This window comes from Hordeum vulgare, chromosome 1H (genome assembly GCF_904849725.1).
Source record: "Hordeum vulgare subsp. vulgare chromosome 1H, MorexV3_pseudomolecules_assembly, whole genome shotgun sequence".
NCBI classification, from domain to species: Eukaryota; Viridiplantae; Streptophyta; class Magnoliopsida; order Poales; family Poaceae; genus Hordeum; species Hordeum vulgare.
In genome coordinates, this window is record NC_058518.1 from 40,356,852 (window position 1) to 40,382,124 (window position 25,273).

A 25,273-nucleotide genomic window follows, 5' to 3' on the forward strand; every position below is an offset into this window, starting at 1 on the left:
TCTTACACCCACCATATTCTAGATTGTGGTAAGATTTGATTTCATTTTAGTATAGGTAGAGAAAGGCCAGGTAAGTTTGATTTAGTTGGAACTTTGATTATATTTGATTTGATTTGGTTACGGGCAAGAGAATGCAAGGAAATTGTTTGATTTAGTTGAGGTTTGGTAACATTTGATTGAATTAATACATGACATGATTGCGGTAAGATTTGATCAAGTTAATGCAGGACATGGTTTTCAATAGGACAAGGAAATAAAATTATCATTTATCTAGATTATTTCAATCCAGGGGTGGAGAAAAAAAAATCCAACGTAGAGGGACGGTGGGAGAAAACCGTGAAGGCGAGGAAGTGAACGTACCAACTCCTTTTAATAGTACAAATACCGAGTAATATAATATTTTTCAACTGAAAATATAGATGTACGAAATAAACATTCCCCAAGCCCATTATTGTCCCAATGTAATTTTCGTGTGCCACTTCATCGTGCCCATGGTTTTCATGATATTATGTTTTGGGCTCGACAAACTCAACGATATAGGTTCTTTATCGGCCTCATTCTCGAAAAACCATTGACACCTGCCGCACAAATATGCTAACCAGCACAATAAGACATGTTCTTTTCTTTATGAAATTTGTCACTATATTTGGTCACACACTTGTTTTCTTAACCATTAGTATGTTGTAGGGTGTGATTAGATCTCAGTCGAGTGAGATTAAACAAGTCTCAGTCAAATGATAGAACATATAAAAATAAATAAAATGAAAACTTTATACGGATCTTCATGTAAGAAACCATAAATGTTTTTTTAAACGATGGTAAAAAGATTTGCCTCATCAATTAATTAAGAAGATTTTTTTGCCTAATTAATTAATGGAAAATCGATACAAATAGACCACATGCGGACTACTCACTAAAAAAGAAACTCCATGACTCAACAATCAATCCAAAAAACATACATAACACGCAACAACCTCGATCCCTCACACTTCTATGCTGTAAAGAAACCCCTAACGAAGCCAAGTCTGAAGTCAACAGATACCACCAAATCCATCGAGGCGAGCCAATCATTGATGGTGGTCAAAGAGGCTGAGTATCCTTTGTTGGGGAACATTGCATGGGAAACAAAATTTTTCCTACGCACACGAAGACCTATCATGGTGATGTCCATCTACGGGAGGAGATTTGGATCTACGTACCCTTGTAGATCGCACATTAGGAAGCGTTAAGAAACGCGGTTGATGTAGTGGAACGTCTTCACGTTCCTCGATCCGCCCCACGAACCGTCCCACGAACCATCCCGCGATCCGTTCCGATTTAGCGCCGAACGGACGACACCTCCGCGTTCAGCACACGTACAGCTCGACGATGATCTCGGTCTTCTTGATCCAGCAAGCAAGATAGATAAGTAGATGAGTTCTCCAGCAGCGTGACGACGCTCCGGTGGTGGTGATGATCTACTCCTGCAGGGCTCCGCCCGAGCTCCGCAGAAATCCGATCTAGAGGTAAAACTCTGTGGTTTAGGGTTGAGTTGCACGTGGCAAAAGTTGTCTCAAATCAGCCCTAAATCACCACTATATATAGGAGGGAGGGGGAGGAGGCTTGCCTTGAGGTCCAAGCCCTCAAGGGTGCGCCGGCCAGGAGGAGAGGAGGAATCCTACTCCAATTAGGATTGGAAAGTGGAGTCCTTCTCTTCCTTCCCACCTCCCTTTTTTTTCTTTCTCTTTGGTTTTTCTTCTCTTGGCGCCAAGGCCTTCTTGGGCTGTCCCACCATCCCACTAAGGGCTGGTGCGCCACCCTAAGGCTATTGGGCTCCCTCCGGGTGGGTTGCCCCCTCCCGGTGAACTTCCGGAACCCATTCGTCACTCCCGATACAATGCCGGTAATGCCCGAAAACTTTCCGGTAACCAAATGAAACCATCCTATATATCAATCTTTGTTTCCGGACCATTCCGTAAACCCTCGTGACCTCTGTGATCTCATCCGGGACTCTGAACAACATTCGGTAATCACACATATAACTCAACTATACTAAAACATCATCGAACCTTAAGTGTGCAGACCCTGCGGGTTCGAGAACTATGTAGACATGTCCCGATGCACTCCTTGGTAAATATCCAATAGCGGGACCTGGATGCCCATATTGGATCCTACATATTCTCCGAAGATCTTATCGGTTGAACCTCAGTGTCAAGGATTCATATAATCCCGTATGTCATTCCCTTTGTCCTTCGGTATGTTACTTGCCCGAGATTCGATCGTCGGTATCCGCATACCTATTTCAATCTCGTTACCGGCAAGTCTCTTTACTCGTTCCGTAATACAAGATCCCGTGACTTACACTTAGTCACATTGCTTGCAAGGCTTGTGTGTGATGTTGTATTATCGAGTGGGCCCCGAGATACCTCTCCTTCACACAGAGTGAAAAATCCCAGTCTTGATCCATACTAACTGAAAGGACACCTTCGGATATACCTGTAGAGCACCTTTATAGTCACCCAATTACGTTGCGACGTTTGATGCACACAAGGTATTCCTCCGGTGCCAGTGAGTTATATGATCTCATGGTCATAGTAATAAATACTTGACACACAGAAAACAATAGCAATAAAACGACATAATCAATATGCTACGTTCATAGTTTGGGTCTTGTCCATCACATGATTCTCCTAATGATGTGATCACGTTATCAAGTGACAACACTTGTCTATGGTTAGGAAACCTTGACCATCTTTGATCAACGAGCTAGTCAACTAGAGGCTTACTAGGGACAGTGTTATGTCTACGTATCCACACATGTATTTGAGTTTCCAATCAATACAATTGTAGCATGGATAATAAACAATTATCACGAACAAAGAAATATATTAATAACCAATTTATTATTGCCTCTAGGGCATATTTCCAACATCCTCCATTACACAGCCGCCAACGCCTTACCAATGGCGTCACTCTTCTTGCCTATGTTTTCGAGAGCCTTCTTCACCTTCTTAATTTTGCCCATAGAAGCCTCCTTCGCTAAGAGACAAGCAATCACCTTTTCAGACCCAGGGCTAGATGCCTCCAAGCAGACGAGCATGCGACAAAGCTTCTTCGCGAAGACCCCCTCATCAATACATGCCAACATAGCATCACGGTCAAAGACAAATAATCCAAGGGACTTCGGCGCCTTAGAATTAGGTGCCAAAGTACCTACATCATCGACCTGGACACCCAGAGACGTCACCTCTTACGAATGTGCCATCCATAAATGTAGCATCCACTCAGAAGCCATAAATGTTGCATTCACTTTATAAGAATGCTACCAATCCTTCATGTTATGTAAAGAAAAAAATATATTCAAATTTTCTCTTGTATCACATTATTCCGCGGTATTTAATGGCTTCAATCCTAAATTAGGAATGCAATAAATTACTACCATATATAGAGCGTCCGGGTAAAAAGTACTCCCTCTGTTTCAAAATAACTGTCTCAACTTTATACTAACTTTAGTACAAAGTTGTACTAAGCTTAAGACACTTATTTTGGGACGGAGTAATTTATTCTACACCTACCAAATACAAGCGCTGCAATACTTCCATATATAAACGGCGGCAATTAATGGCCTCAACGACAAAAATTAAGAAAATACAATCCTTTCCTTTTACTCATATATATACCCTGTATATATATGGTCCTTGGTTCAAAAATACTGAGCGGTTTAGTCGCGACCGTGCTAAGATTTCTCACCGGCCGACGCATCCATCGCCCCCGTCTCCCCGGTCCCCGCGCCGCCGTCCAGCTCGACCTCTCGCCACCGCGGAAGCGACGGTGGGCCTCCAGACCCAGCCGCGGCGCTCGCTCGCTCGCCGGCGTCTACGCCTGGCCGGGACATCGAGGGCCGGTGTTGTCGCCGCTGATGGGAGCTCCTGCTTCCGGTCTTCCCCGTGATCTCCGATGACCATGCCGGCCGCCCTGCCCTAGGTACCAACTCCTCTCCTCTCCTTCCAAGTAGTACTCCTTTGCTGTTGAGTATCGGGATGGATGTAGAGATTAATACTAGTTTTTTTCTTCGCTGAGAATCTAGAGATTAACAGTAGTACTCCGTACTTTTTCGCTGTTAGAGCGCTACCACACCAGAGCCGCTGGCCCGGCCCGGCCCATCCCCCACCCATCGTGAGGTTTCTTCGTCTCACCGGGCAGGATGGGCTTGCTTTTAACAGCTTCTCGAAATCATCCACAAGCATGCCGCGCTGATTTGGGAATGGAATTTCCGACCCGTGAAATGCTGAACTTTGTCCTAACAAGTATTGTTAACTTGTACTGTAGATATATACTGTATGTCTGATTCCCTGATTTGAAATGGCGACGAGGCTGTTCATTTTGCGGATTGTTCGAACTGAACCCTTCTCTTTCTTTCTGAACTGCAGCTCGTATTAATTGGAGCAGATAAGTGGCAGCATGGCCATGGGCGCCGGGAGCAAGCAGCCAAGACCATTAGCCATCCGCTGGTACACGGCGAACCGCCGTTCCTTCACTCTGGTAGCGTGGTGCCTGGCGGCATTGGTCGTGCTTATTATCTTCCACCTCATGATCACCCATAAGGAGGAGCAGACTGTGAGAGGGCTGGAGGAGGTGGAGGAGGAAGCTTTCCCGGTGAAGCTGGCCCGGAGCTGGAGGAATCCACCGGCTGCGCGGCGCAAGTGGGAGCACAGGACGCTGCCCGTGGTCGACGAGTTCTTGGTAGAGTCTTCTGCGGTGCATCGTACCTTCTTCCCGGAAGGGAAGGTGGCCGTGGATCCGGTCAATGGTGGGAGTGACCGCAGGCACTTCTACTACCCGGGGAGGGTTTGGCTCGACACTGATGGGAAGCCGATCCAAGCTCATGGCGGCGGTGTGATGTACGATGAGAAAACCGAGACTTATTTCTGGTATGGAGAGAATAAGGATGGCAAAACCTACAAAGTTTACACCAAGGGACCTGATCGGGTAAGTTAAATTGTCCCTGACGCTTTCAGTTTTTGTAGTACTGTTCATGTGTTGGAGAGCTTCCAACATTTTGCACTGTAATTACACCAATCCCTTTTCAGAGTGAATTCCTGTGTTGAAGAAATTCCAACATTTGAATGTTGAATCACACAAAGAACATTCTCGAAAACAATTACACAAAGAACAATTATTCCCTTGTCTGACTGTAATAGCTAAATTTAGAGTTAGGAAGATTTATTAGCTACACCCTTCATTTTAGCCATATAATTTTGTATGAACATAATTGCTGCTTGAACAAGCCTTGCACACGAATCTAACAAGTGAAAGTATGCTTCATAGTATATATAAATAGAATTGATAGAGCTGCTTTAACAAGACTTGCACATTAACCTAACTAGTGAAGTTGTACACAAAAAATGAGTAAAAACAATCAATATTTATTTTTTGTCACTATAGTTGTCGTCATCTTGCTGCAAGATTTAGGAATCATGCCGCCAGGCTCAACAGATAGCACTATTCACACACAACTATAACCTATATGTTGCATAATAGTAAGCTCGTTTTTATCTAAATATGCTTGTAAGGGATTTCAGTACCTCTTGTCGGGACCCCGATCCTAAGCCATAGGAATCTAGCCTGTAACCCATCGCATCCCTTTGTGGTCTCATGCACGGTTAACTCCACGGCTGCAGCCTTACCTTAGCCGGGACCGTTTGCGTCTTTTGACTCACGTATGCGATAGTATCGCTAGCAATCCAATGTCAAAGAATCCGGATCGACATGTCTAGTCCTAAACCAAAGTGGCAGTACCGCACAAGGACAGGCATACATGACCCAACAAAGCAGGTGTCGGTCACCGGCGAATGTAGACGAGTCGTACCAAGCTACAAGGACTCCATTACATCGCGTGACATTTCCCCAAAGGGGACAAACACAACAGCTAAGAAGGACACATGCCGGTCAACCAATGTGTCCGGAGTAGTAGCGAACTACCAAGGCTTGTTGGACCACAAAGGGGCATTTCCTTGTAAGGAGTGCTACTAAAGTTCACGACTAGGTAATCGAACCCCATACATATCAAGTACGACACACGTACGCATGGCATACCGATATGTATAGATACATCGATGGCATCACAACATAACCATAAACATACAAGCTTTATTTAAGAGGCTCGGAAGAGCCACACACATAATATTACACATTAAGGGTCTCACAACCCATAATAGCAGTCATACAATACAAGCCAGCGGAAGAGTTATAAACTGTCTGGGTACAGACAGGGCAACTAGTAGGCACATGGCCTGACTATACTACAGAGCCGGCGTAGGGCCAGATCGTAGCTGGGACACCAGCTACTCGTCGTCGTCGATGTCTACGAAGAACCCTCCATTAGGGTCATTAGCAACCTCTGCAACATTTATTAAGCAAACATGAGTACGAAGGTACTCAGCAAGACTTTAGGATGACTAACTACTCATGCAAGGTATCAAAAGTTATTGTGGGGTTTCATGCGGGAAGCCAGCATTTGACTCGTGGCTAGACAACTTGCCTTTTGAAATTAGTTTTGACAACTTGATTTCTCGCACACGAGTCCACTAACACCACAACAATACACTATCGTGGAATCATTCCGTCTACATACGGAAATGCCGTCCACGACACTCACGCTTATCTTGACAATTTTATGAGTAGCCATTGAAGTTATCTATGAACAACATATGTCTCCAAGTAGTCCATATCCGCGGACGCGGCTATTCGAATAGATCATAACCCTGCAGGGGTGTACTTCGTCACACACGCTCCCGCCACTTATCGCCATGTGCATGTCATGCACCTCGGCAACCTTCAAGCGGAAGCCCAGCGAGGGAGTCGGCCACGACCGTTAACCACACTAGTACCTAGTCCAGGTTTATCGCCTATCTGAGAGTAACCCGTACGGAAGTCCGGCCGAGGTTTTCGCCACGGCCTCAAACGATGTGCGCAGGGTTCCCAAGCCCACCATCCGGGTGCCACTTGGTACACCGTGCCACTGCCTACCGCATCACGGTCCACCTCTCAGGTCAGCACCATGCACGGCCTCCAGCATTACTATAAACACCAGAAACTACTTGCAACTCCTGGACCGAGTACTACGCGATTAATAGGCCGAGCGGGGTCATATTTCAGGGCCCAGCATGTGGTAGTATCTAGTCTTGGATTACATACACGGATCTCAGTTCCTAAGGACGGTTCCAATGAAACAACCCGCCATGTACTCCTACACAGCCTTTCACCGGTACCTTTACCAAATCAAGTTCAACACACGACCTTTGCTCACCGAACACATTCCACATTTCTGTTCATCTCCCAGATGATAGACCATACACAACTCTAAGCATAGCATGCATAGCAGGATAAGGCACATCATAGCTCAAGCAACTACCAGGTATGCTAGGTTGCAAGGTTCGGCTATTTACTGTGACAAGGTTAAGTCATGCAAAGGAAGTGGGTCCAACTATCGTGGCAAAAGCAGTTGAAGCATTTGATCCTAATGCAATAAATAGGTGCAGGAGCAAGAACATAGGAGTTATCGTGATGATCAAAAGGGTTGCTTGCCTTGTTGCTCAGAGGAGGAACGATATCCGCCAGACGGATATTCGGTGGAATCCGGGGGTGCGGAGCCTACCGAAATGAATGGCAACATTCAATAACAATCATATGCAATCAAAATGATGCGTGAGCATGGCATGAGAATGCAAGTGATAAGTTATTATAATCAAGATGTTTTAGGTTTAGAGTTGATTTGAATCACATTCGAATAGCAATTCAAACGGGTATTCTCGGATACCGGTTCAATTGATTCGACCTGATGCTCAGATCAACCTAATGTTAACATGCATGAAATGTCATGTTATGGTACTGATTTATATCTAGGGCAGTGTGTGATCATTGTATTTATAATGAAATTTGGATATTTTTGCAAATTTCATTTATAAAGTGATTAAAGAATTGAATTATTCCTTATTTCACAATTTAGGGTCCTATAACTTTTTCAAACATAGATGAAAATAGCATAATCAGAATCCTTGAATTTTTCTGATACTTTTTCATATATAATTTATTTTCATTGGAGTTACAGATTAATTTCTATGATTTTTGCAATTTTTAGCAATTTCCTGAATTAGTTTTAAACTGGAAATTCCATTTATTGCATCAGGCTGACGTCAGCAGGTCAGCCGACCTGTTCAGGTCAAACCTGACAGGGGGGCCCCACTGGTCAGCCTCTCTGGGATTAATCCCGCGCTGACCAGCCCCTAATTGGGGTTTGACCAGGCGTGGGGCCCTGTGTCAGCGACTGAGGGGAGGGCGATTACGCCCTAATGGTCGGCCACGTCGACGCCCACCGGAGGGTGGTCGCCGACGACCAGACCCGCGGCGGAGGGCTCGCCGGAGACGACCTAGACGGCGCTGCACATCACCAAAACGCACGCGGTTGGCAGCTACAACATGCTCGCGAAGTGGCCGATCTGGCAGGACCAACTGGGAAGGCTAGGGTTGTCAGAAAAGGCGTCGGCGACGAGCCGGAGCGGCGGCCGAAGCTCGGGCGTCCTCGGGGTCTTTGAAATAGGGGGATCTACGCTCGGTTCTTAGCTGCTACGGCATCTACGCGTCGTCCTGGAGCTGCTGGTGCTCTCGGAAGGACGAGCTGATCATCGGAGGGCTACCGGCGACGAGCGGCAGCGGCGATCCTCGTCGGGCTCCGGTGAAACTAGGGCTAGAGGAGGGGATCGACGGGGAAAACTTAGGGGAAACGACCGCATGCTCACAGGGAGTGCAGAGCAGAGCTCAGACGGCTCGGGGAAGGCCTGGGGGCGACGAATCGACGGGAGAGGTCGGGCGGCCGGAGGAGGAAGACGACGGCGTTGCGGGCGTTGCAGGGCTCGAGGAGGCTTCGGCTTCTGCAGAGACGACCAGGGCGATGAGGCGGAGCTAATGGCGTGCTCTGGGAGGGGATCCTATGGCCAGGGGCACGGCCAGCTCGAGCTCGAGCTCGGCTCTAATGGCGGCAGCAGGGAGAAGGAGGGGATCCGGGAGGAGGGGAAGAACTGAGGCGGGGAATGGATAGGGGAAGCTCTGGGGAGCTTATCCCCGTCGTCGCCAGCGCGAACCGGCGGCCAGGCAGGCACGCAGGTGCGTGGCCGCGCCGGAGGGGGCGGCGGCCACCTCCTGCTGCCTACTGGCGCGAGGGAGGGGACGAGCGGGGAGATGGGCCGGGCCTGGCTTGGGCGACAGGTAAGTCTTTTTTCCATTTCCTCTGTTTTTGTTTTTCTGTTTTGCTATTTATTGCTTTGCTAATTATTTCAGCTCCAAAATAAAAATTAAAAACTATTTTAGACCTCCTGAAATATTTGTTATAATATCCCCACTCATTTCCAAGGTTTTCAACATTTTTGGAAAATTATAGTTTCTGATTTCAATTTTTAAATTTGAAACGAGTGGCTTTTGCATTTATTTAAAATGCTTAAAGTGTCAAGAAAATAGTTTTCTCCAATGCTCCTTTACTTTCATGATTTATCAGAAAGTTTGGACATTTCTTGAGGCCATTTTGGGTTCATTGATTTGAACTAGTTGAACTTTCCTTTAATTGAAATGGTGGCTAGGGTTTTGAGTTTTTCCTTTGCCACTTTGTTGTTTTTGTTGAAACTTCTTAGATGCAAATGCAAAGAAGACATGAGCACAATGCTATCTTGGTTAAGGGTTAGGGATGTGACAACTCACCCCCACTTAAAAAAAATCTCGTCCCGAGATTTAGAAGTCGTCGGGAATAATGCAGGATATTCGATTCGGAGAGGATCCTCTCTTTCCCAAGTTGCCTCCTTTTCAGAATGATTTGACCATTGAACTTTAAGAAACTTGAGGTTTCGACGTCGAGTGGTACGCTCAGCTTGATCAAGAATACGCATGGGGTATTCTCGGTAAGAAAGGTTATCTTGTAGATCAAGTGTTTCGTGGTCCACTTCACGGATAGGATCCGAAAAGCAACGCCTGAGTTGCGAGACGTGGAAAACATCATGAACCTTGGAAAGATGCGGAGGAAGTTCCAACTGGTAGGCAACTTCTCCTCATTTGGCAAGAATGCGAAAAGGTCCAATGTAACGAGGAGCCAATTTGCCCTTGATACCGAATCGATGGGTACCCTTCAAAGGTGTAACCCGAAGGTAAGCCTTCTCGTCAACTTCAAAGGTCACAACCTTATGATGACGATCATATTGGCTCTTTTGACGAGACTGGGCTGTTTTCAACTATTCACGAATAATGCGAACCTGCTCTTCTGCATCCTGGATCATGTCCGGGCCAAAGAGTTGCCTCTCTCCGGTTTCTGACCAATTAAGAGGTGTTCGACATCTTCGTCCATAGAGAACTTCAAAAGGGGCTTTGCCCAAGCTTGATTGATAACTGTTGTTATAAGCGAATTCGGCGAATGGAAGACACTTCTCCCAATTCATACCGAACGATATAACACAAGCTCGGAGCATATCTTCTAGAATTTGATTCACTCTTTCTACTTGACCACTTGATTGAGGATGGAAAGCAGTGCTAAAAGATAGGTGAGTCCCCATGGCATTCTAAAATTTTTCCAGAAGCGAGAAGTAAAGATACTTCCACGGTCCGAGTTAATCTCCAGGGGAACACCATGAAGAGACACTATTCGAGAGATATATAACTCTGCTAGCTGGCTAGCTGTTATACTCTCGCGAACAGGAAGAAAATGAGCCACTTTGGAAAGACGGTCAATGACCACAAAGATAGCATTATTTCCTTTCTTGGTCTTGGGAAATCCGGTAATGAAATCCATGCTAACTTTATCCCATTTCCATTCAGGAATAGCTAAAGGTTGAAGGGTCCAGCAGGCCTTTGATGTTCTGCCTTAACTCGGCGACAAACGTCGCAGTTAGCAACGAACTCAGCAATTTCTCTCTTCATCCTAGTCCACCAGAACCTCTGGCGTAGGTCCTGATACATCTTAGTACTACCGGGATGAATGGTGAGGGGGGAATCATGAGCCTCCTTAAGGATTAACTGCCTTAGATGTGGGTTCTTAGGAACCACTAAACGATTCTGGAAGAACACCACACCTTGATCATTCATGGAAAATTCTTTAGCGTTTCCGCTAAAAATATTCTCCTTGATCCGTGATATACCCTTGTCACGCTTTTGGCCAGCTATAATTTGATCCTTAAGAGTAGGCTTCGCCACCAGGGTAGAAAGGAATCCTTGAGGAACAATATGAAGATTCAACTTCCGAAAGTCCTAATGGAGAAGTGGTTGACCTTGTTGTACCATCAAATTGTTACAATAAGATTTACGACTTAGTGCATCGGCCATAACATTGGCCTTCCCCGGGGTGTAAGTTATCCCTAAGTCGTAATCCGAGATCAACTCAACCCACCGTCTTTGCCTGAGATTCAAATCCGGCTGGGTGAAGATATATTTCAGACTTTGGTGATCAGTGAATATTTCGCAACGATTACCCAGAAGGTAATGTCGCCAGGTTTTTAGTGCATGGACCACAGCTGCAAGCTCAAGGTCATGTGTGGGATAATTATCCTCATGTGGACGCAACTGTCGAGATGCGTATGCGATCACATGACGATCTTGCATGAGAATGCAACCTAATCCTTGTCGCGAGGCGTCGCAATAGATAACAAAGTCCTTAGAAAAATCTGGTGGTAGCAACACAGGTGCGGAAGTCAGGCGTCTTTTCAGTTCCTGAAAACTATGCTCACACTGTGGTGTCCACTCGAACTTCTTATCTTTCTTGAGGAGTTCAGTCAGAGGCTTTGCAACCTTGGAGAAATTCTCGACGAAGCGGCGACAATAGCTCGCTAGACCAAGAAAACTCCTAACTTTCTTAACCGATTCAGGTTGAGTCCAATCAAGGACAGCTTGAACTCTCTCGGGATTGACAACAATACCCTTACCGGAGATTACGTGGCCTAGATAGGTCACTTCTGGTAACCAGAATTCACATTTTGAAAATTTGGCATAAAGGCGATGCTCTCGAAGTTTCATCAATACCAGCCTTAGATGCTCGGCATGTTCTTGTTCATTCTTTGAGTAGATGAGAATATCATCGAGGTATACTACGACGAATTTATCCAAATACTCCATAAAGATTGAATTCATCAGTCGAGAGAAGGTGGCTGGGGCATTGGTTAAACCGAAGGACATAACGGTGTACTCATATTGGCCATAACGAGTAACAAAGGCCGTTTTTGGAATGTCCCCGTTCTTAATCTTGATTTGATGGTATCCCAACCTCAAATCCATTTTGGAAAAGACTGAGGATCCAGCGAGCTGATCGTACAGGTCGTTGATCCTGGGGAGCGGATACTTGTTCTTAATGGTGACCAGGTTAACTGGTCGGTAATCTACAACCATCCGATCCGTTCCGTCTTTCTTCTTGACGAAGAGGACGGGACAAGCCCAAGGAGAAGAGCTAGGACGAATGAAACCTTTGTTCAAGGCCTCATCTAGTTGCTTCTTAAGTTCGGCTAGCTCCAGGGGTGCCATCTTATAAGGTCTTCTGGCTATTGGGACAGTTCCCGGAACAAGATCTATCACAAACTCTACATCTCTGTCAGGTGGAATTCCTGGCAGTTCCTCTGGAAAAACATCCGGGAAGTCACGGACTATCGGAATGTCTTCAAGTTCCGGAAGAGGGTTGGCATTTAGGGAATAGAGCTGGCATTTGGCAACTCGAGTAGAGACATTTACTATCTCACCCGAGGGATGGGTAAGCTGGACATTTCTAGAGTGAGTATCAATCTTGGCATAGTGAGCTGACATCCAGTCCATGCCCAAGATGATATTAATATCCGAAGATTTCAATGCTATCAATGAGGCTAGAAAAACTAGCCTGTCTACTAGAATCTCATTGTCATAGGTTATCCTAGAGGTTTGCCATTTACTACCAGGGGTTTGGACAACCAATGGGATTGGCATATCACAAAATGACATGTTATGCAACTGTGCATAACTTTCTGAAATGAAGGAATGAGAAGACCCAGTGTCAAAGAGAACGGACGCTGGGTGATGATTAACAAGAAGCGTACCCAGCATGACGTCGGGATCCTCTGCAGCTTCTTCTGCTGACACATAGTTCACACGGCCATGTGCAGGAGTTGGCTTCACATAAAACGCTTTGCCCGACTTGGCCTGCCCGACGGACTTTCCGGGTTGCTTGGCACCCACATTCTGAGGACACTCATGGGAATAATGCCCTGGTTCTCCACACTTGTAGCATATCACCTGGTTGGCACGTGGTGCAGCATTGCTAGCTGGACCACCATAAGCTTTTGCTGGAGGGTTGGCCTGATTCGTCTGAGGCGCCACGTAGGATGGCCTCGGAGTGTATCTTGGCGGCAGAGAACTGTTTAGAACCCACAGCCTGCGTTTTTGGAACACGGAACCAGAAGATGAGCCAAAGTCACGGAAGTGCTTCCTTGTGGCTTCGAAGTCAGTATGACCAGTCTCCGCACTGATCGCTTTGTTGACCAGGGCTTGAAAGCTTGCACACTCATGGAGGCGCAGATCACGACGGAGCTCAGGGCTCAGACCCTTACGGAATCTTGCTTGCTTCTTGGCGTCAATAGACACCTCCTCTGTTGCATAGCGGGCGAGGTTACCGAACTCGCGGCTATAGGCATCCACAGACAACTTGCCCTGAGTGAAGGCACAGAACTCCTCTCTCTTTCTGTCCATCAGGCCCTCTGGAATATGGTGCAGACGAAAAGCTGCACTGAAGTCTGCCCATGTGGCCACTGGTTTAGCGGGACGCATCGCTTCAAAATTCTCCCACCACAGATTGGCGGGTCCCTCCAGGAAATACGTCGCGAAGGTCACCTTGTCGGCCTCAGACACATTCGCAGAGCGAATCTTGCGTGAAATGCTGCACAGCCAGTCATTAGCGTCGAGGGGATCGACGGAATGATGAAACTTTGGAGGATTCAGCTTCACAAAATCATTGAGGGACACTGCAGCATTCCTAGGCTGTCGAGCCGTATTCTGCTCAATATGCTCTAGCAGTCGGTTGTTCTCCCTTTTGTTTCTTTCTGCCTCAAGCATCACTTCTACCAGAGAAGGTGGGTGAGGCAGGTCTTCCTGCGACGCTTGACTACCCTCACCTTGCTCATGAGCAGGGGCACGGTTCAACCTGGTGAACACCATCCTGACAAACAAACTCATAGCTTAGACTAATATCATATCAATACTAACTATGGATTAAGAATGTACTGAACACACGGAATGCGGAAATGAATATCCGAACAACATGGTAACAAGCAACTGCTATATATACACCATGGTTCATACACACCCTTACATAGTTCAGTACAAACTTACTCGAAGAGCAAACTACTGAAATGGTGGAACTACTCATCAGAGGCTCACAAGCTTCCTATACATTATTTATCTAGGCCTCCGGAATTCGTTTCACATTACTACCATACTCCACAAGTCACGCAGGACTGTGAACATACGGCTACTACCATACTATCCTTCCGCTCATAGCTCAGGCATCCGCATAGAACATCTCATAGAGATTACCTCCATGACCCGGAAGCTCAACCTGCGGATCAGGAAACACTCTAGCCTGAGATCCCTGGGATCCATAAGGACACGGATGTGGCCTTGGTCCCCTGACTGGTGGTAAGAGGGGTCCCCGAAGAGGTGTGACTCCTCCTATAGCTGGCCAGTCAACATGGGCCGGAAGATGGTTCCTAACAGGGTTCAGCATCTCCATCTCTCCATACCCTGTCTGGACTACCGGTGCCAGCTGCGTCAAAACTGTCCACAGACGGCCACGGGTAGCATAAAGCTCCATGCGGAGAGCACGAGCATCCCTGTCTCTGTTCTCTAGCATCTCAACAGTGGACTGCAGAAGTGGATCCTCCATAGAAGAATCAAAATAGACTCCACTGAGGTATCCCTCTTCACCAGACTGAGAGGCCGGAACATAGCAGAACTCTGAATTCTGCAGCAGTGCATGTCTCGCTCTCATAATAGTCAGCATTGAATAGGCAGCATCCTGTACTGCCATGTCAACGGTGACCCCCAACCCATAGGACCAATGGATTGGCTTCTCCGCTCTAGGGTAGTCTGGAAATACCCTAACAGTGCAGATGTACTGGCTCTGGTTGAAGTCTCGGTACTGTTCCTCCACCGTGTACTCGGGGTACCAGCGGTAACCGCACACCGACATCACCCTGACCAGCATGGCCGTATGACCCGGTAGATCAATGCACCTGGTCAGACGTACCACCTGACGAGAAGAACGGCCAGGCATCTGTAAATAGAGAGTAATGCAAAAGCATTAGAGCTTTGAATGCAAAATTGGGCAGCATAACGGCTGTAAATGCTCAAAACAAATTTGAAACAACCCAAAGTGGAATAACGTAACCACTCAACTATCAAGTTCAACTCTCTGGTCACCAAACTTACTTCCTGCTTCCTAGGAATAAAAGAAACCCAATATCTCTCGACCCGTAGTCCTATAAGCTACCGATCGGGAACACGAGCCTAGGAGAAGATGAGAAATCTAGTCCTTAATTCCCGCAGAAAGACGAGGATGACCAGAATAGAATAACTTGAGAAGAGAACAAGAATCTTACGTTCCCTTCCACAAACAATTCCCTTATATATAACTAAGAAATTCTAGACTCAACTTCGACCAGTTTGGCTTAGTAATCCTACAGTCAGTCAGGCTCTGATACCAACGCTGTCGGGACCCCGATCCTAAGCCATAGGAATCTAGCCTGTAACCCATCGCATCCCTTTGTGGTCTCACGCACGGTTAACTCCACGGCTGCAGCCTTACCTTAGCCGGGACCGTTTGCGTCTTTTGACTCACGTATGCGATAGTATCGTTAGCAATCCAATGTCAAAGAACCCGGATCGACATGTCTAGTCCTAAACCAAAGTGGCAATAACGCACAAGGACAGGCATACATGACCCAACAAAGCAGGTGTCGGTCACCGGCGAATGTAGACGATTCGTAGCAAGCTACAAGGACTCCATTACATCGCGTGACATTTCCCCAAAGGGGACAGACTATACTACAGAGCCGACGTAGGGCCAGATCGTAGCTGGGACACCAGCTACTCGTCGTCGTCGATGTCTACGAAGAACCCTCCATTAGGGTCATTAGCAACCTCTGCAACATTTATTAAGCAAACATGAGTACGAAGGTACTCAGCAAGACTTTAGGATGACTAACTACTCATGCAAGGTATCAAAAGTTATTGTGGGGTTTCATGCGGGAAGCCAGCATTTGACTCGTGGCTAGACAACTTGCCTTTTGAAATTAGTTTTGACAACTTGATTTCTCGCACACGAGTCCACTAACACCACAACAATACACTATCGTGGAATCATTCCGTCTACATACGGAAATGCCGTCCACGACACTCACGCTTATCTTGACAATTTTATGAGTAGCCATTGAAGTTATCTATGAACAACATATGTCTCCAAGTAGTCCATATCCGCGGACGCGGCTATTCGAATAGATCATAACCCTGCAGGGGTGTACTTCGTCACACACGCTCCCGCCACTTATCGCCATGTGCATGTCATGCACCTCGGCAACCTTCAAGCGGAAGCCCAGCGAGGGAGTCGGCCACGACCGTTAACCACACTAGTACCTAGTCCAGGTTTATCGCCTATCTGAGAGTAACCCGTACGGAAGTCCGGCCGAGGTTTCCGCCACGGCCTCAAACGATGTGCGCAGGGTTCCCAAGCCCACCATCCGGGTGCCACTTGGTACACCGTGCCACTGCCTACCGCATCACGGTCCACCTCTCAGGTCAGCACCATGCACGGCCTCCAGCATTACTATAAACACCAGAAACTACTTGCAACTCCTGGACCGAGTACTACGCGATTAATAGGCCGAGCGGGGTCATATTTCAGGGCCCAGCATGTGGTAGTATCTAGTCTTGGATTACATACACGGAACTCAGTTCCTAAGGACGGTTCCAATGAAACAACCCGCCATGTACTCCTACACAGCCTTTCACCGGTACCTTTACCAAATCAAGTTCAACACACGACCTTTGCTCACCGAACACATTCCACATTTCTGTTCATCTCCCAGATGATAGACCATACACAACTCTAAGCATAGCATGCATAGCAGGATAAGGCACATCATAGCTCAAGCAACTACCAGGTATGCTAGGTTGCAAGGTTCGGCTATTTACTGTGACAAGGTTAAGTCATGCAAAGGAAGTGGGTCCAACTATCGTGGCAAAAGCAGTTGAAGCATTTGATCCTAATGCAATAAATAGGTGCAGGAGCAAGAACATAGGAGTTATCGTGATGATCAAAAGGGTTGCTTGCCTTGTTGCTCAGAGGAGGAACGATATCCGCCAGACGGATATTCGGTGGAATCCGGGGGTGCGGAGCCTACCGAAATGAATGGCAACATTCAATAACAATCATATGCAATCAAAATGATGCGTGAGCATGGCATGAGAATGCAAGTGATAAGTTATTATAATCAAGATGTTTTAGGTTTAGAGTTGATTTGAATCACATTCGAATAGCAATTCAAACGGGTATTCTCGGATACCGGTTCAATTGATTCGACCTGATGCTCAGATCAACCTAATGTTAACATGCATGAAATGTCATGTTATGGTACTGATTTATATCTAGGGCAGTGTGTGATCATTGTATTTATAATGAAATTTGGATATTTTTGCAAATTCCATTTATAAAGTGATTAAAGAATTGAATTATTCCTTATTTCACAATTTAGGGTCCTGTAACTTTTTCAAACATAGATGAAAATAGCATAATCAGAATCCTTGAATTTTTCTGATACTTTTTCATATATAATTTATTTTCATTGGAGTTACAGATTAATTTCTATGATTTTTGCAATTTTTAGCAATTTCCTGAATTAGTTTTAAACTGGAAATTCCATTTATTGCATCAGGCTGACGTCAGCAGGTCAGCCGACCTGTTCAGGTCAAACCTGACAGGGGGGCCCCACTGGTCAGCCTCTCTGGGATTAATCCCGCGCTGACCAGCCCCTAATTGGGGTTTGACCAGGCGTGGGGCCCTGTGTCAGCGACTGAGGGGAGGGCGATTACGCCCTAATGGTCGGCCACGTCGACGCCCACCGGAGGGTGGTCGCCGGCGACCAGACCCGCGGCGGAGGGCTCGCCGGAGACGACCTAGACGGCGCTGCACAGCACCAAAACGCACGCGGTTGGCAGCTACAGCATGCTCGCGAAGTGGCCGATCTGGCAGGACCAACTGGGAAGGCTAGGGTCGCCGGAAAAGGCGTCGGCGACGAGCCGGAGCGGCGGCCGAAGCTCGGGCGTCCTCGGGGTCTTTGAAATAGGGGGATCTACGCTCGGTTCTTAGCTGCTACGGCATCTACGCATCGTTCTGGAGCTGCTGGTGCTCTTGGAAGGACGAGCTGATCATTGGAGGGCTACCGGCGACGAGCGGCAGCGGCGATCCTCGTCGGGCTCCGGTGAAACTAGGGCTAGAGGAGGGGATCGACGGGAAAAACTTAGGGGAAACGACCGCATGCTCACAGGGAGTGTAGAGCAGAGCTCAGACGGCTCGGGGAAGGCCTGGGGGCGACGAATCGACGGGAGAGGTCCGGCGACCGGAGGAGGAAGACGACGGCGTTGCGGGCGTTGCAGGGCTCGAGGAGGCTTCGGCTTCTGCAGAGACGACCAGGGCGACGAGGCGGAGCTAATGGCGTGCTCTGGGAGGGGATCCTATGGCCAGGGGCACGGCCAGCTCGAGCTCGAGCTCGGCTCTAATGGCGGCAGCAGGGAGAAGGAGGGGATCCGGGAGGAGGGGAAGAACCGAGGCGGGGAATGGATAGGGGAAGCTCTGGGGAGCTTATCCCCGTCGTCGCCAGCGCGAACCGGCGGCCAGGCAGGCACGCAGGTGCGTGGCCGCGCCGGAGGGGGCGGCGGCCACCTCCTGCTGCCTACTGGCGCGAGGGAGGGGACGAGCGGGGAGATGGGCCGGGCCTGGCTTGGGCGACAGGTAAGTCTTTTTTCCATTTCCTCTGTTTTTGTTTTTCTGTTTTGCTATTTATTGCTTTGCTAATTATTTCAGCTCCAAAACAAAAAGTAAAAACTATTTTAGACCTCCTGAAATATTTGTTATAATATCCCCACTCATTTCCAAGGTTTTCAACATTTTTGGAAAATTATAGTTTCTGATTTCAATTTTTAAATTTGAAACCAGTGGCTTTTGCATTTATTTAAAATGCTTAAAGTGTCAAGAAAATAGTTTTCTCCAATGCTCCTTTACTTTCATGATTTATCAGAAAGTTTGAACATTTCTTGAGGCCATTTTGGGTTCATTGATTTGAACTAGTTGAACTTTCCTTTAATTGAAATGGTGGCTAGGGTTTTGAGTTTTTCCTTTGCCACTTTGTTGTTTTTGTTGAAACTTCTTAGATGCAAATGCAAAGAAGACATGAGCACAATTCTATCTTGGTTAAGGGTTAGGGATGTGACACCTCTGGAGTAGTATGCTCTAATGCATGCGTTAACTTTCCTGGCCTTTTAGATACTGTCGGTGAGTCATGGCTAGTTTCTAGGGACATGTTGGAAGTAATGTTCTGTTGGGAAGGTAAGGAAGTTAGCTGTGTGAAGGCAGGTCACTGGGAATATATAGTAATTAAAGTTTAACATATAAATTGTGGAGATGCAAAATAGCTAATATCATCGGCATGTTTTTCATATGATTATTGTTTGAGCACTTTTAGTCCGATGTCATTCTTTCGCATTTACGTTGGCTGAATTTAGTATCTACTGTCCAGTTATTTCAGTTCAGTCTTCAGTGTCATCAGATTTAGGTTCTATTGGTAGCCATAGAAAATGAATAGTTTTTTGAGAAAACGCAAAAGCCTTTGCGTTTCATTGCATTGAAAAATAGGGGGGAACATCCTCCTAAGAGGCTAGTACAACGGTGTTACAAATGGATCAATGAACGTCCCAGGAGGATGGCAGGGTGACCCTAAGACCTTTGGCCCCTGCCTTAGCCCAACTCCTGGACTCATCCTTGATCGCATCAGCGAGCTCAACTAGCGATGGGGGTACATGGTAAAAAACACACGCATTCCTATGCTTCCAGATCACCCAAGGCACAAGGAGTGCTACCGAGGCCAGCGCTTTGTGGAGCGGGGGTGGCGTGGCATCGCAAGCCCGCAGCCACCAGTCCTGGAGCGTGGCGTCCTGGTCAGGCACCGGAGTCGGGAGGCGCAGCCAGGACATGATCCCGTGCCAGGTCTGCTTCGCGAATGGGCAAGTGAGTAGCAGGTGCTGTATCGTCTCCGGTTCTTGGTCGCAAAGGAGGCACCGAGGGTGGTGTGTGAGGCCATGGCGGGCAAGGCGCTCAGCAGTCTAGCAGCGGTCCTGATTGGCGAGCCAGTGGAAGAACTTGACCTTCGACGGGGCCCAACCCTTCCAGATCAGCTTCCACGACCGGCAAGTGATAGATCCGTGGAAGGTGGCTTGGTAACAAGACCTGGCTGTGTAGCTGCCGCTGGTTGTTCACTTCCAGGATAGCTTGTCCGGTTCTGAGGAGAGGGTGGTGCGGGACACTAGCAACCATATTTGGAGGTACCGCCCAATCTCCTGTAGGCCAAGGGTGCCGTGGATATCCCCCGCCCAAGCATTGCTGGCAATGCCCTCCGCCACCGTCCGAGATTTCCTGCAATTTTTGGGGATGCACATGTACAGCGAGGGCGCGTGCTCGCGGATGGAGAGGCCGAGGAGCCAACGGTCCTCCCAGAAAAGTGATGTCGTTCCGTCTCCAAGCTGCATGGTGGTCGAGGCGTGGAAAAGGCCGTGCTCATCGGGGGTGAACTGTAGGTCCAGACCATGCCAGGCGCGGCTAGTGTCCATCCGCGATAGCCATAACCATCTGAGCCTAAGGGCGAGCCCCGTGCGCTCGAGGTCGCGGACTCCCAGGCCGCCGTACTCAATCGGCCGGCATACCCGGCGCCAGTTCACGTGACAGTGCCCACCGTGGGCGGCCTTGCGTCCGGCCCAGAGGAACCCACGCTGAATCTTCTCAAGCTGCTTCAGGGTTTTCTTCGGAGGTGCGAGGGCGAGCATTTGGTGGATGGGGATGGCGCTGAGCACAGACTTGACGAGCGCTAGCCGCCCGGCCTTGTTCATGAGCCACGCCTTCCACGATGGGAGGCGGCCGGCCACCTTGTCATCTAGTGGTTGCATCTGGGCCGCGGAGGGGCGGCGCGTGGAGAGGGGGATGCCCAGATATGTGATGGGCAGGTCCGCCGTCTGGCAGCCAAGAATCTCCAGCGATTCGGCGGTCGACTCATCTCCATGTAATGCCGTAGCAGAGCTCTTGCCGTAGTTCACGTGCAGGCCAGAGGCGGAACCGAAGACCCCTAAGATGCCCTTCACAGCGAGGACCTCGTCGGTCGAGGCGTGACAGAACAACATCACATCATCGGCGTATAGCGAGATAGCCGGGATGTTGCGTCGAGGGTGGAGGCTCCGGAGAATGCCGGTCCGGAGCGCCCGTTGCATGAGGCGGCTGAGCGTGTCAACGGCCAGGACGAATAGCTGTGGAGATGTCGAGTCACCCTGTCGTAACCCACGGCGGTGCCAGATCGGGGGTCCCGACACTCCATTGAGCAGGACGCGGGTGCTGGCCGATGAGAGGAGGATGGCCAGCCACTCCCGAAACCTCACTCCGAACCCATATTGGCGCAAGATCTCGAAGAGGAAGGGCCAGGATATGGAGTCGAAGGCCCGGGTAAGGTCGAGCTTGAGCATGATCCTCGGCGCACCCAGTTGGTGCAGAAGCTTGAGGGATTGCCGGACTAGGATGAAGTTGTCGTGGAGAGTGCGTCCGGCGATGAATGCATTCTGGTAGCGGCTCACCAGGCTGTCGAGCATCGGGGCCAAGCGCAAGGAGAGGACCTTTGTGAAGAGCTTAGCCACAATATGTATCAGACAGATCGGCCGATAGTCGCTAAGTCTGTGGGCATCGACGCGCTTTGGCAGTAAGGTAAGCAGTGCTTGGTTGAGCTTGTGGAATCCGCGCCCCCTCAGCGCATATAGCTGCTCAAAGACAAGTACATCCTGCTTAATGGTGCCCTAGCATGCGCGCAAGAACTCCACGGTGAAGCCGTCCGGCCCCGGCGCCTTGTGCGCCGGCATGCGCCTCACAGCCTCCCAAATCTCCTCAGGGCTGAATGGTGCCTCGAGGCTCGTCAGGTCAGCCGGCGCGATGAGGTGCTCGAGGTCCAATGTGTGGGCACGGTCGGGCGCTGTGCCTAACAACCCGTTGAAGTGAGCAAAGGCCGCCTGGGCCATCTCCTCATGCTCGCTGAGCATCTGCCCATCGACAAGCAGGCTGTACACTCTGTTCTTCTGCTGACGATATGTGCATTGCCTGTGGAAGAAGCTCGTGTTCGCGTTGCCGTCCGAGAGGGAGGAAAGGCGAGCACGCTGCCGGGCGATCGTGCGCTCAAGCGAGGGCAAGCCAAGATAGGACACCTTGATCTGCTTGCGCTGCCAGTCTTCCGGGGGGGGGGGGTGAGCATGCGTATCTCCATCGTCTGGTCGAAGCGCAGGATTAACTCGCGGGAGATGGCGAGCTTGTCCCTGATGTTGCCCGTGGACTTGACGCTCCAGCTCGTGAGAGCGCGGCCCGTGGCCTGCAGGCGCCTGACCAGCCGCCTGAAAGGGTATGGGTCAGACACCGAGCCCCAGGCCGCGGCCACCATGTCGTGGAAGCCGTCGAGACGCATCCAAAACTCCTCGAAGTGGAAGCGTTTGTGATCCGAGGGCATGGGCGGGCAGTCCAGAAGCAGAGGACAGTGGTCAGATACGACGGATGCTAGGCAGCGGAGGTGGCACTCGCCATGGCTGTCCTCCCAGTCTGCGGTGCAGAGCACCCGGTCAAGGCGCACAAGCGTAGGAGGGGATTGCTCGTTGGACCACGTGAAGCGACGCCCATTGAGACAAACCTCCTTCAGAGCTAGGTCGTTGATGACGCGGCGGAACCTGCCCATCATGCGGTGGTTCACGTTGCCCAAGCTTTTGTCCGAGGCACGACATATCAAGTTGAAGTGCCCGCACAACATCCATGGGCCTGGGCTGGTGGCGCGAATGTCGCGCAGCTCCTGCAGGAACAATAGCTTGTCCTGGTCACTTTGGGGTCCGTAGACCGTGGTGAGCCACCAGGGGTTGCCATTGGGCGCGCGCACCTTCGTAGTCACCGTGTGCTGCGTGAACAGGAGGTCAGAAAGCGTGACAGCCCTGGTTTTCCAGGCGAGGAGGATGCCACCTCGCGTGTCATCGGCCGGGAGGTATGTGGACCCATCAAATTCGGACCCCAGCATTTCCAGCACAACAGACGACGAGATCAAAGCCATCTTAGTTTCTTGGAGACATACAATGGACGGGCGGGTGGTACAGAGAAGCGATCGGATAGCGCAGCGCCTAGCGCGCGAGTTAAGGCCTCTAACATTCCACACAACAATCTGCAAGCCGTGATTCATGAGCAAGGGGTCGACGTGTGACGAGCGGCACCGCTAACTCGCGCAGGCGGCAGCATCGCTGGGCACAACAGTAAGACATGCTGGGACTTCATCTCGGCATGCCAAGGGCCGCAATAGCCTGCAGGACCGATAGTTGGAGCGGCGTGGCGAACAGGTCGTCGTAGGTCTTCATCTCGGCATGCCAATGCCACTCCTATTCCCAATGTATTGGGCCTTTGTCATGGATAGTGACATAACATCTAATATTATCAGCTAATGGACTGAGTGATATGGTACTCCCACTACATTTCTAAAACAGAGAGAAAGGACTGATTCTGATGTGCACGTGAGGTATTTTTCAGTTTAGTAGGATTCTGGATAGAGTTTTACTTGACAGATGTGTAACTTTTTGTGTTTCCCAGTTGGAAAAATGCACTACTATGTGTAGCTTGCTTCTCACATACTGAAATTCAACAGTTTGAACCTACCAAGTGATTTGCAACTTTTTCTTATATACTATAGTTATGTTCTATAGAATTTCGATGTGTCCCAATATGTCACTCTAACCTAGACAAACTACTTTTCAGATTGACATTATTGGAGTAAGTTGCTATTCTTCGAAGGACCTCTGGTCTTGGACAAATGAGGGGGTTGTCCTCCATGGTGAGGAAAATAATGTGTTGCATGACCTCCACAAATCCAATGTCCTCGAGAGGCCCAAGGTGATCTACAACGACAGGACCGGCAAATACGTGATGTGGATGCACATAGACGATTCGAACTACACCAAATCGTCGATCGGCGTGGCGACGAGTGCTTCTCCCACAGGACCATTCACTTACCTCTACAGCAAGCGCCCACACAACTGCGAAAGCAGAGACATGACCATATTCAAGGATGATGACGGGAAGGCCTACCTGATCTACTCATCCAAGGGCAACAGCGAGCTCCACATTGCCCGGTTAACCGACGACTACCTCGACGTGACCGACAACATGCAAAGGATCCTCGTCGCGAAGTATCGAGAAGCCCCCGCGCTCTTCAAGTTCGGCCGCACTTACTACATGATAACCTCGGGTTGCACCGGCTGGGCACCGAACACTGCAAAGGCTCATGCCGCGACATCGATCATGGGGCCTTGGGAGACGCTCGGCAATCCTTTCGTGGGAGGCAACGAGATATACAGATCGACAACGTTCTTCTCCCAGGGTACATTCGTGTTGCCGGTTGCGGGGTTGCCGGGTCTGTTCATCTTCATGGCTGACCGGTGGAAGCCGTCCGATCTGAGGGATTCGAGGTACGTGTGGCTGCCTTTGACGGTAGGCGGACGGCCTGATGAGGCTGCGGATTACAGCTACATGTTCCCGCGCTGGTCCAAGGTGTCGATTTACTGGCACAAAATGTGGCGCCTTCCTGAGCTAAGTTACCGAGCGACTTAGCCGTGCATGCATGCATATCTGCTCTCCATTGCAGATCAACTGTATGAGATGAAATAAAGGCAAAGAAACAAGATTGCATGTTTTTGGAAATGCATTTCGGCTCCTGGGGCCAAAAAAAAAAGTTTAAAATAAAAAAAAAACAAGAATTTTTTTATTTGTGTACTTTGTCACATTTAAATGCTACCCGCAAAATTTGATACAAAAAGGTGCTTGTGGAAGAAAAACAAATCAAACACCAAAAGTTACCCCAAAATGTCACCCCAAATTTATTTATTTTGTCGATGAAACACCACTGCTTCTTATCGCACGAAAGTTATCATG

General features: G+C 48.8%; 1 protein-coding gene across 1 annotated transcript; it reads left to right on the top strand.

Annotated features, from left to right (window-relative positions):
* Positions 1-3,611: 3,611 nt before the first annotated feature.
* On the top strand, positions 3,612-25,042 carry LOC123406228. The gene is made up of 3 exons (XM_045099716.1): positions 3,612-3,963; positions 4,410-4,968; positions 24,101-25,042. The coding sequence occupies exons 2-3, from the start codon at positions 4,441-4,443 to the stop codon at positions 24,950-24,952; spliced, it is 1,380 nt and encodes a 459-aa protein (XP_044955651.1). The 5' UTR covers positions 3,612-3,963; positions 4,410-4,440; the 3' UTR covers positions 24,953-25,042.
* The last annotated feature ends 231 nt before the right edge of the window (positions 25,043-25,273 follow it).